The sequence below is a fragment of the Aethalodelphis obliquidens genome, unplaced genomic scaffold, assembly GCF_003676395.1.
Source record: "Aethalodelphis obliquidens isolate GAN/ISIS:26980383/991018 unplaced genomic scaffold, ASM367639v1 scaffold2, whole genome shotgun sequence".
NCBI lineage: Eukaryota > Metazoa > Chordata > Mammalia > Artiodactyla > Delphinidae > Aethalodelphis > Aethalodelphis obliquidens.
This window is the reverse complement of record NW_020837946.1, coordinates 66908793-66921650: the sequence shown is the minus strand read 5'-3', so window position 1 is coordinate 66921650 and position 12858 is coordinate 66908793. Positions and strand designations below refer to the sequence as shown.

General features: G+C 36.4%; 1 protein-coding gene across 13 annotated transcripts in view; it reads right to left on the bottom strand.

The window, feature by feature from the left end:
* Positions 1-412: 412 nt before the first annotated feature.
* The window catches only part of GRB14 (growth factor receptor bound protein 14), a 124856-nt gene continuing 112410 nt past the window's right edge, over positions 413-12858 (bottom strand). For 5 of the 13 annotated variants that reach the window (XM_027129619.1, XM_027129653.1, XM_027129616.1 and 2 more), the window contains 7 exons: positions 9986-10066; positions 9446-9508; positions 4757-4873; positions 4593-4665; positions 4358-4445; positions 2077-2170; positions 413-774 (listed from right to left, as the gene is read on the bottom strand). In XM_027129619.1, coding sequence (XP_026985420.1) covers positions 628-774; positions 2077-2170; positions 4358-4445; positions 4593-4665; positions 4757-4873; positions 9446-9508; positions 9986-10066 — 663 coding nt within the window. In that variant the 3' untranslated portion in view covers positions 413-627. The remainder of the gene's footprint in view (positions 775-2076; positions 2171-4357; positions 4446-4592; positions 4666-4756; positions 4874-9445; positions 9509-9985; positions 10067-12858) is intronic. The other 8 variants (XM_027129612.1, XM_027129674.1, XM_027129635.1 and 5 more) reach the window with 3 other exon arrangements.

The following is a 12858-nucleotide window of genomic DNA, read 5'->3' as shown; positions in this document are numbered from 1 at the left end:
ATTATAGTATAATTAATAATTTAATATGTAATAAAAGTCATCCTGAAAAAAATCAATATATCAATACTTCAAAATAATTTTAAGCTGCTATTTCAAAATATGATTTGATTTTAAGGTTATAATAAACTCAGAAAATATACAATTCAAAATAGTTTTTTAGTTTTATTAACAGGTTGTGAGTAGCTTCTTTGAATTGTTAACTCAGGTTTTTATCATACTTCTTAAGTTACAAAAACAGTAGTTAATTGAAATTCAGTCCACAAATAATTCATTCTGAGCCCCAACTTTTTTTCATACTTTGTGGTTGAGAATTCTAATGTTGCTATAGTAAATAAGGACAGAAAGATGTTTAAAATGTGCATAATTGAAGAAAATATTATAGTAATGGAAAATCACACAAGAACACACCAGATTTTTTTTTTTGGAGGTTTAATTTTAACTAATATTTAAATGATGAAGGTAATGTCAATCCAAATCTTTACTTATTTGTAATGCACAAACTATTTTTTGTAACTTGTAAGAGAAATAGATTCTTTTCACCATGGCAATGCTTTCACCCTTATTTATGGTCTTCCTTTTTCTTGAGTCCTTTTTCTTCAGCAGTTTAACAAGTCACTTCTTGTTTGGCTAAAGTGCAATCCTAGCACAATAATGTTTCAGCTTGCAAGGAAGAACGCCCTTATTGAGTTGATAGAACTCCACCAGCTGGATTAGATCCGTAAATCTTGTGTGCCCATCATCCAGGGTGTGGAACATTTCACCATCATCTTCCACCTGCAACAGGAAAAACAACAAACTGGTAAGAAGGGCAAAATACCCAGAAAGACAATCATATTCTATTGCATACTGCACCTTTAAATGCCAAAATTGATGTGTTTATAATACTAAAGGACAGTGAAAAGAATGTTATGGCATGTCCACTTCTTCTTTGTAACTTCACTTGCATTTAAAAGAAATACCATCTGATCCTAAGGTAAGCAGTGTGGCTCTACTTTCTCTGTCTCTAAATTCTCTTAACGTTCAGTAGTTAGAATAGTAGGATTATTCTGAATCAGTACAGTGCACAGTGAGAAACCGGCACTATTCAGTGTAAAAGTAAACAAAAAATTTTAATACTCCCACCTACAGAAATTAATTTCCATTTCTAGTTGTTGTCTACCTAAAGCCTTACTTAACATATTAAAAATGAATATTCACCATAATTTGTATCAGTAAACTGATTCTGGAGCAATCAAATACTGTGTTAGTGGAATGACAGCGTTTTGGGGTTTTTCTGTTTTTGTTTTCGGCAGTGAGATCTCAGGCATTAAGCAATTCACACGTGCCAGGGACATCGCTCACATAATCAATGAAGTAGGGAAGATACTTCACGTGGACTTTGGATAGTTCCAAAAAGAAGTCATTCAAAAAAAAGAAAACACTAGCAACTTAGCAATCTGATGTAATACCTTCTTGAAAGTAGACTGAATCTCTGTTCCACACTATCTGGTTCCAATACACAGACCACGTGCATACATACATGCGCGCGCGCACACACACACACACACAAAAGCAGCAGAAGCAACAAAAAAATCCCAAACCAAGTTGTGCCACATCAAAGCAGAATTACAGAAAAATTTTAAATGTGCTCAGAATAGTTTAAATAATGATCTCCAGTTCCACAGCACCTGTGTACCTATCCATAATGATTAAAAACAAACAAAACTACAAAAAACACCAAAAAAGCATTGTGGGGACAAGAGAGGAGAAGGGGCTTGAAAATAATGATTTTTAAAGAACCACTAGAGGAATTCAGGAGAAGGAATTTTCAGTAACCTTTTAACAATAGGTGGCACGGGGTCTATACAATATTACCAAATCGTATTTCATGGGAAAAGGGAAATTTAATTTTTGCAATTCCTGTATTTCTTATATTAATTCAGGCTCATAAAACCATTTCTGCCAAACTTAACTCTAGTCAAAGCACAAGTTCCCAAATTATATTTAATAAAAGAACCAAAAAAAAACTAAAGTTTCCAAAAGCTTATGCATTAAGATCATCTCTAATATACGAATATGAAATCACAAATTACTTACTGGTATAATTTGAAAGTGCTTTATTTTTTGTCCATGACTCATTGACAGTACGAAAGTTTTGGGGTTGCTCTGACTATCCCGTACCAAGAAAACTCTAAAGAGAGAGAAGGATTTCAATATTTTTCTACATTTACTCATGGATTTCATAGAAATATAGCCTGTACCAAATCCAGGAAGTATATTCATAAATGTAGCCAGAATTTTCCTTTACTATGTATTCAATGATGGGATTATCCAACATGGTAAACAATATGGTATAACATAAACCTTATACTATAAAACTATCATCAGAGCAAATTTAATTTTAATAGGATAAATACACAGCCGTTTGTCAGAATGCTTGCTCACAATAACCAATATAATGCTATGTGGCATCAATAATTAGTGCTACGTCCTTTTTCCACTGGGAAAGCTGGGTATTCACATGTAACTCTTTGGTACAGGGAATAAGGCATTAGCATATTGTTATTTTAACTTCTGGGTCATATTAGGCCCTAAAAAAAGAAAACTATTTAGAGTGAAATAATTTTTAACCCCCTCTTCTACACTGGATCCTTTCTTTTGATTCTGGTTCCTACTATTACATACACAACAGAAAGTGAGAATTAATATATTCTAAAAAATCAATCCTGAAATCATTTATTAAATGTTTGAGCAAAATATTTTAAGTAAAAGAAACACTCAAACAACATATACTTTAACCTTGAAGAATGCAGTAGAAAAGCCTCTATAACAGGCTAGAAAAACAAGACATGGCCTAATGGCCTGAGAAAAATGCTGCCAGGCGTGGATTCTTATTAACTGGCAATTCAGTGCATAACCAGCTTTATATTAATTGTTGGCAAACAGACTGTGCAAACAGTCCCCACTGGTGACTCCAATACTAATCTCACTGTGCCTGGGCAAAGAGACAGCCAAATCTGAGCCATCACAGATGTCTGATGAGATTATCCATTTCATCTGTGCTGTGTGAGATTCCGACATTACATCTCTAGGAGATGGGACAAAAGGGAGTTTCACTGGTCAATCAAGCTTAATTCTCTCCCCATTCCTGAGTAGATCACCACTACCACCTAGTGGATTGCCTGGCATCATCACATCTTTCCAAAAGAATACCCCAAATAACCCATTTTTTAATTAAAAATTTTTAAAAATAAAGATACTGTCATTCTTTATGCAATTATTTCATTCAATTTACAAAAAATGGGCTCAGAAATAAGGGAAAGTATAATCCTCCAAAACATTTTGACAATTCTTTGTGATTTATTTCTTTTCTTGGTCTTAGATGGTAATTCTGCTGATTGCTCAGATTTATATCTGAAAAGACCGTGTTCCATGCAGAGAAGTATATTGAAATCTTTTCTTATTTAGATTCTACTGAAATGCCGACTTGCTATTAATAATCTTCCATGTGAAGGTGCATTTTTATCCAAATGTCAGTATTAAATCACCTTGAAATTTTGCCATCATCTTAAGCCAACCCATGAAGATATAAGATCCCATTACCACTTGTTTAAATTGATGCTGGTTTTATTTCTCATCCAAACCTCAATACAAGCTCCTTAACTTGTATTGCATTTGGGAAGAGAATTCAGCTAGTATTATAGGAAGTACTGATATCTGAAATACTGAGTAATCTGAGAAAAAGAAAATTCTTTAGATCATAAATCTTGCATAATAAATTTTCTGTTTCTCCTGTCTTTTCTGTGGTATCTCACTAAAAGATAACATGAGAAGAGTCAAAAAGTACTGGTTTCATAGGTTTATATTCCTTTAAACTGTTAAAATTTAGAGAAAAGAAAATAGGGATTTAAACAGAAAGAAAAAAATAAGATAGTCTAAATATGTAAGAAACAGCTTTTTACTTTAACACACCCTGCATCAAACCTAAAAAAATGTATAATACGTAAGATAGTGTCATGACACAAACCATACTTTGCAAACATATTACTCGTTCAAATCAAAATGTTGACACGCCAAAACAAGTTCAGTCCCCCCCCCATCAATTAATACCTGAGATGCACAGAATGGGTAATATTAGTGATCACTGGTTAAGAGCAGAGCATCCTGTTCAGCTATCTTCTCCTTATGCGCAAATACTAAGCACACACTATGTAACAGGAACTGTATAGGTATTGCTAGGATTCAATGACAACCATCCTTATAGAATAAAGTCACTTCTGTTTTAATAAGCTGAAGTCAAAACTCTCTGTGTGTGCTGAATAAGTCATTACTGATTATAGGAGAAATCAAAATCAGTGCTACTCAAAATCAAACTTACCCATCCACTAGACCTTGCTGAATGATCAGTCGCTGAGCTTCCTCTCTAGAAATTTTGTGGTGAAACCATGGTTGGGACCGGTGGATAGCTGAAGAAATAAAGTGGAGGAATACAAAGATTTGTTTGAAATGATCACAATTTAATTATGTGTACTTTCTACCCTAACCCCTCAATGACTACATCTAAATGCACATCTTGCCACCCAGTTAGTCACACTGAATATGCAGAGACATACCCATGTTTGTGGCACAGCTCTGTGAAGACGCAGTGGGGCTACCATGAGTGCCCAGGCGTAAACATCCTTTTTTCTGTGCAAGGAAGTGGGAAACAAATTTTAACTTTCGGGGAGAAACAAATTCAAATCATAAATATTTTGAAGAACAGGAAGCTAATTTGTACCCTCCAAGCTAGTCCTTCTTCAACTGCAACTGAAAGGGCTTCAGTGGGATTTTCTATAACTCTGCTTTTCTGGCCTGAGAAGTCCATTGCTACCAGGGAATTCTCTGATATACTTCTCTGGAAAAAAAAGCACATTTTTTACCTTGAAAACATCTTTGAAGTTACCTTTCAGTGCTTTGCTGGCAGTACGTTTCCATTTTAGGATGTGGTTCCAAAGGTGGCTAGCAGGAAATTAAAAAGTTAACAATACATATTCAACAGAAAATGGTGCTATAAAATATTTTGGTTAAATAAGTTATACAGTTATTTGTTAAGGTCATTGAATTAAGTGTTGAATAAAGAGATTAAAAGCTTTCAAGGTAAGCATGTCTTTCTTCTAAAGCAACCCTATCTCTTCATATTTAGAAAAGAATAACCTTTCCTGTGGCTAAGAAGATCCATCACTTCGAAACTCACCTCTCTATTATGCTTTGAGATTCATCAATGATCATTTAACTGTCAAATCTATCTACTTATTAAGATTCAAGATACACTAAAGCTGTAACAGACTGACTTACATCACTTCTTTAGAAACAAATAGTACCCATATTTTATAACCAACAATATGTATTTTAAAAGTTTATCACATCAACTTTTCTCTAACTTAGAAAATGAAATTTAGTGAAATAATTCAGGTAACTCCATAATACTAAAATTTCTATGATTTAATACGTGAATGTTTTTTCATCTTGTGAGCATGAACATGGCAAAATGAGAACTTCAAAAATAAGTCTGAATGACAAAAGAAGAACTGATATAAAAGGAAGACATACTCTGTAAACAAACATGATTTTAAACAAGTAATAAAGTCATCTTTTTTGCGAATTACTTTTTGTATTCATAGTCTCTGAAGGTGAAAATAAAACATCCAAAACCTGGACCTTATTTTTATTTTTTTCTTTGTTTAGGGCTCTACTTTGTAACCATCTTTTAAAATGTGTGCCAACCCAAGTCATGCATCCTAAAAAAAAACAGTTGTCAGAATCTTCAGTTATGAGTGTCACTCAGCATGGGGAGGGGAAAGGGTAAGCTGGGACGAAGTGAGAGAGTGGAATGGACATATATACACTACCAAATGTAAAATAGATAGCTAGTGGGAAGCAGCCGCATAGCATAGGGAGATCAGCTCGGTGCTTTGTGACCACCTAGAGGGGTGGGATAGGGAGGGAGGGAGATGCAAGAAGGAGGGGATATGGGGATACATGTAAATGTATAGCCGATTCACTTTGTTATAAAGCAGAAACACACCATTGTAAAGCTATTATACTCCAATAAAGATTTTTTTTTTAAAAAAGTGTCACTCAATTTATAAGAATTAAAACTCTTAAAAGACAAAACATCCAAAACCAGCATGAACAATGTTTAATAGTTTTTCCCCACTCGTCATTAATAGAAGAGCAACACAAAAACCGGAGTTCTCATTGTAAAGGATCAGCCAAGATACACCTGGAGTCTCCTGGCTTAAGACCATTTTCTCTCTCTCCACATGGATTCAGCCATACCCTGCTTGGTCTAACAGACTCTAGTCAAATGTCTGCTTGAGGGGCTTCCCTGGTGGCGCAGTGGTTGAGAGTCCGCCTGCCGATGCAGGGGACACGGGTTCGTGCCCCGGTCCAGGAGGATACCACATGCCGCGGAGCAGCTAGGCCTGTGAGCCATGGCTGCTGAGCCTGCGCTGTCCGGAGCCTGTGCTCCACGACGGGAGAGGCCACAACAGTGAGAGGCCCGCGTACCGCAAACAAACAAACAAACAAAAGTCTGCTTGAAACAAAACCTGGTTCATACAAAAATGGGAGGGGGGATAATTTATCACTGCATTACACATCCCACTTTATTAGCATTTATTATTTCCTCTTGAAACCTTGCTGTAGTGGTCCACAATCTTATTATGGTTCATCTTTATTTCTGGAGATTCGGCGTGCAATCTTTCATTTGTTATAGGAGGCTTCATAACTGACAGCTGCTCTTTCCAAACAGATGCTGTCTCTGTAATCTCTATTTGCTGTCACACCTTACTTTGCCCTTCTCACCCCGTGATCTTCTGTGCTGGGCTGTGGACCAGATGGATAGACTTTTGCTTTGCTGACATTAATGAAAAGCTTCCACCTGCCCAAGCCAGAGAGTAACTAATCTCAATCATAATGATAGCTTTATCCTTATAATATCTCTGCCTTCACATGCCAAGATGGGCTCTGTAATCACAAGGTTCTGATAACATAAAAATACCGTTAGGAAACAAAAACATAACCAGTTCTTATTCTTTTTTTCATTTTTCTCCTATAATATGACAGGCTGAAATGTAAAATAAGATCCCATGTTACATAATTACTTGACCTAAGTAGGGAGTCTACGATACAAATAAGTATTTTCATTTGCTACATTACACTAGGGGAAAACACAGGAATATAGAAAATGTTTTCTACTGAATGGCAGGTGGTGGATGAAAAATTAATAGTTTACCTTTGGTGGACAAAGAAATGGAAGTGAAGCAAAATCTGACTTGAACCAAAAGGTCATTTTCAGCTCAATTTCTTTCACATAGAAAAGTGATGTTGATAACATTCAGAATCAGTGTATTTCTCAAATATTTGTCCCTTTTTCTACTTCTTCCTTCTGGTGGGATAAATAGGGCAAGCCCTAAAAGAGGGTCCATGATTTTAATGGCATGCCTCTCTTTTTAAGAAAGAAGAGGCTTGGGTATATCCTGGATTATCCAGACCACACCTCGAGATCAGATCCAAACACTTTTAGTGAGGTTGGAACATGAAATGTTTTTCAGGCAGCTTAGCTAAGCAGCAACTCGTAGTCACTCACTCCCTGTCACCCCATCTGAAAGAGCTACATAAACGTGTAGCACAGGCCTTAGTAAGAGGGCACAGAATATCCTCAGACATTGTTCTCTCACCAGTGTCATACAGAGCCACCGGACATCAGAGGTGTAATCGATTCTAGAGATCACGCAACTGTCCCCCTTATTTTATACTGTAGGACGGCAGTGACTCAATCAAGGTCACGCTTACGGTAAAGATAATAATAGGCCCTATCTAAGGTTCTTTTATGTACCACAGAATGGGAGGTACAGGGAAGAAAGTGCAGTTTGGGATGTCTAGCTCAGAGTCAAATGTGAAAAATAATAAGAACTTCAGTTGACTTGTTTTTCCCATCCCCTTGTTCTGGCCAGGACCATATTAACAGATGTTCCTTTAAATGAATCCCTTTTATTATCCTAAAAAGGACCAAATACATTTGGCTTCTTGAAATATCTGCTGATGATTCTCATTTCAAAGGCTGATGGGATGGCTATTATGTGCTATATATAGTTATGATGTTCATTATGGTATGATAATTTTTTTCTCATTTCCCTTCTCGAAATGAATCCCTGGAAAAGAAGACAATATTGTTCCTTTAAAACTATAACTAAGTATGTGAACTTTTCCCTGTTGTTCCTTGAACATGGGGCCTCAATGAAAACCAGCAGAGGCAGGTGAGAGACACTGGCATCCAGGATATAGGTCACTGATTCTTTCATGATAATGTAGAAATTATCCTGGGATTCTGTATAGACACCAAAATAAACGCAAATACCTCCCCAACCTTCTTAGTTTCCTTCATGAAAATTAAGAAGAGTAGAGATAGAATTCTTGATGCTATTCTCTCTGATCATGTCAACTGCCATACAGGACAGGTCATCTTCCTCACCACACAGAGACTTAAACCTCTTGTCCTTCTATCCCTATTTACAGCCAATTCATTCAAGGAATGTCTTCTCTCATACAAGGTGCTGAACAAGTAAAGCTACATTAACCAAAATGCCATAGACGTACTGATCAACAATAGGATCACTTGCAACGGAAAGAAGCAAGAATAATACCATACTTGTACACTAATGACAGTGATGAGACTAGAAAGTACTTACTTTATAACATTTTTTTCCTATGATTAAGAGGACACCAAATAATAACTGCCTCCAAATCATGGCTGCTATTAACATGCTCATCCTAATGACTTTAAAAGAAATTTAGAAGGATTTAGGAAAGGATTAAGATAATAAAATTCATTATTCATATATACATATATGAATTAAAAGATTACAGTATGCTGACAAATTGTGAAAATTCTCACCTTAAAGCTATTGCTTTTATAAAAACTCATTACATTCGTTAGTTTCTTATTTTAGGGCTAAAAAGTAATGTGATACAAAGATGAAAAGTTACTCTTCCATAACGTAAAGCAACGTAACTACAGCATTGGAGTTCTTTTTCCATATTAGTCTATCAGACTTCATAATCAACATTATTTCATGCTTCATTCCTAGAGCTGAGCATTTATATGCTACGTTACATGTAGGGAAATGCACCTTCTTTGGTCACAGCCATGAAACGCATGTTTTAACCTAAGTGGAAATGTAGCACGTTAGCTGACTGTAACATGGGCTCATACTTCTGAATTCCTAATACACTCAGTATTAAGGAGCACAAGCAAAAATAGCAGAACATAAACTTGGAGTTCAGAAATAAATTTCTTGTGTTAATGCACAGGAAATTAAAATTAGGTCCCAAAGAGGGGGAAAAAATGTATCTGCCTGTAAATATCCAAGTGGCATTTAGTATAAATCTGTGAAGCGGTGCTAGTCTTAACGCAATGCACGACCTGTATTTTGGCTTGCATCTTTTGGGTTTCCTGGAGAGCAGTATGCTTTTCAAGGACCTGGAACTTCAAAAATTTAATTGTTAGAAAGTCAGAATGCAAAAGAGCTCACAGGCGATGATAATCCCAGAATGAATATTTAAAAAATAAATAAACCCACCATCAAATCAATAATTAAGAAAGATCTACAATCTCAAGGACAATGTTCTATAAATTATCTCATTAAAATCTAATCCTCAAATGTAATGACAAAGAATCACTCGCATAATTCTTTCAAATATTTAAAGTTTCTCTTTAACATAAAACATGATTGTAACTGAATACTTCATGTGTGCTCGATTATTGTGATTTTATCACATAGGCTGCAATCATATAAAATCCAAAAAAAAAAAATAGTTCAATATAACATGATAGTAGGATGGTGCCAAAAAGTTACTTTACTTGACCAAAAGGAAAGAATGGAAATGTACATTTATAATGTAATGTGATTGCAAATTAATGTAAATATAAAATAAAATGTAGGTTCAAAAACTTGGTGCTTACCATGGGTGATATACTCTGAGAACTGCAGCCACTTCTACCTTGATATGGGTGCATGTAATTCTGGTACAGCTGCATGCCATACTGCAGAATAATAAAAACACAGTCCCGCCACTTTTACTACACAGAGTTTTACTACAACTTTTGAATATCAACACTTTCATTAATTATACATCATCAATATAAAAACTGAAAATTATAAGCTTTCCTTAAAACAAGTAAAGCAGCCATACTTTTGAATGGTAAACTTTTAGTGTCCTAAATAGTACAGTTTAAAAGACAGTGTCTTTTATTTGGACCCACACGTAAGTTCTAGCTCACAATATAAAGATCTGGAACTGACACTCCTACTCATTATTCTTAGTGTCAATAGCACCAAAACCATTTGGAGCTTAGCAATAAGAAAGCTCACTTGGGAAGGGTGCCCGACTTCACGGTACAAAGACTCTGAGGATCTGACACACATCCTAAGCAAAACTGGGTAAAATTTACCATAATTCTTCAATGACTGATTGATGAATTACATTGTCTTTTGTAATCCATAAACTTGATCCTATTTTGAAGATTCTTGGCACTGTATCACCCTCTGGTAACAGTACTCTTAGGGCATTGTTTAAGTTTTGGCTTTAAATTCAGGGAAGTCAAAATGGTGGGGAATCAGGCTAATTTCAGACAAAGAGTCATGGCATACAGTGTAAAGAGCAGTAGATAAGAACTACAGAGGCTTTACTTTCAAGAGGTAGCATCATAAGAACTGGACTGCTAGGCTACAATGGAAAGTGGGTCTAGAGTATAATTGGATTGTTAGTTTGAGAAACATTAAGAACGCCAACTGCCATGGCCCTCTATAATTCTCTCCATTTCATGGAGCCATTATGAACTTAAAAGTAGGTCTGATATAGAAGAGATTGAAGAGACACCATGGAAACCAATCTTACCCTTAGGATGAATTCCATTTAAACATTCTAACAGAGCTGTTTCTCTACTAAAAACTATTTTCTTAAAAGCAATTGCAGCAAAGTGGATATATTTGGTAATTAGGCAGAAAATCAGAGGGAGGTGAGGGGAGTCACTGTTTTCAAGATTTTGCTTTTAACATGAATACAGTCATTTAAAATTCTCTGTGTTGACTTCTTTATCCAATTATTTCCCAACTTATAAAAATTATTTTTTAATTTAAGGTTTGATTGACATTAATAGGACCTAATGAAATTTATTTTAAATCAACTCTAAGCCTACAGTAACTTTAAAAAGAAGACAGAGGAGCTTAATTCCTAGTCAAGTTCATTTGGAGAATATACAATAGCCTGCAACCACACTTTCACAAGGACATGCTGCTTGGACACCTTTTATTTACCTGCAGTGAAAAGCCTGCTACCTACTAATAAGACTGTTTCCTTCAAAGATGTATTGTCCCTGGTACCTGTGGTGTTAGGAAGTTGCTTCTGTGCTGTTGAACGTTAACTCTGGCTAAGGGGTAGGGCATGGGTCACCTTAACATTTCCCTGTCCTATGGAGGGGCAGATAAGGGACCAAAATGTGTTAGAGAGAAACTAGCAGAGTTCTAACTGAAGGGAAGGGGAAAAGACAACATGTAACTAGGACACTGTACATGAGCAAATCTCCCCTTTTCTAAGTCTTCTGATTTTTCTGATTCTGTATGTAACTGGAATTTCTCCAAAGAGAATGGGAATATCTCTATCTGATGCTACATGAAGAGTTTACATGTGTATATGAAAAAGAAAGGAAAATAAAACAAGGGGCCAAATTCTTGGGGGAGGCTATATCCAATAAATAACACATAATGAAAAGAAGAAGGACACTTCTGATCCAGCCAACATAACATAGACTAGTCTTTCCCTGCTCCTTGATACTAGGTACAACGATAAACTCTGGAAATAACACGATAGACAACCAAAGGAGATGAGCAAAAGCTACCTCTAACACCAGGTGAGCCCAACTGCACCAGCCAGGAGGATCAAACCAGTGCCCCACTGACAACAAGCTGCCAGTCCCCTATTAGAGAGCCTCAAATGTGTCTGTGCTGGCAGGCCAAGGCTTCCTGTAACTGATTATTTTAAAGTGTAAAACAGATCATATCACTTTCCTATTTGAAACCGTGGTGGTTTCTCATCGGCTCCGTGATAAAGGACCTCACTGATGCTGGCCTCTATTTCCAGCCTCATCTGGAAACACTTTGCCATAACTGAAATAAACAGGGAACACAGATGTGGTAGCAGAATAATGGTCCCCATATATGTCCACACCCTAATCCCTAGAACCTGTGAATATATTAGGCTACCTGGCAAAGGGGAAATAAGGTTGCAGATACAATTAAGGGTGCTAATCAGCTGACTTTTTTTTTTTTTACATTTATTTTCATTTATTTATTTTCTGGCCGCACCGCGTGGCATGAGGGATCTTAGTTCCCCCACCATGGATCAAACCTGTGCCCCCTGCAGTGGAAGTGCATTCTTAGCCACCGGACCACCAGGGAAGTCCCTAATCAGCTGACTTTGAAATGACATGATTACCTTGGATGATCCTGGTAGATCCAATGTAATCACAAGGGTCCTTATCCAGAACCAGAAGAGAGAACCAGAAAAATGGCAGCATGGAAAGGACTCAGCTGGATATTGCTGGCTTTAAGGGTGGAGGAAGTTGCCATGAGCAGCCTCTAAAGGCTGGAAAGGGCAAGAAAATGGATTTCCCCCTAGAGACTGCAAAAGAGAATGGAGCCCTGTTGACACCTTGCTTTTAGGCCAATAAGACCCATTTCAGACTTCTGAATGACAGAGGTATAGGATAATAAATTTGTGTTTTAAGCCACTAGGTTGGTGGTAATGTGTTACAGCGGCTATAGAAAACTAATACAA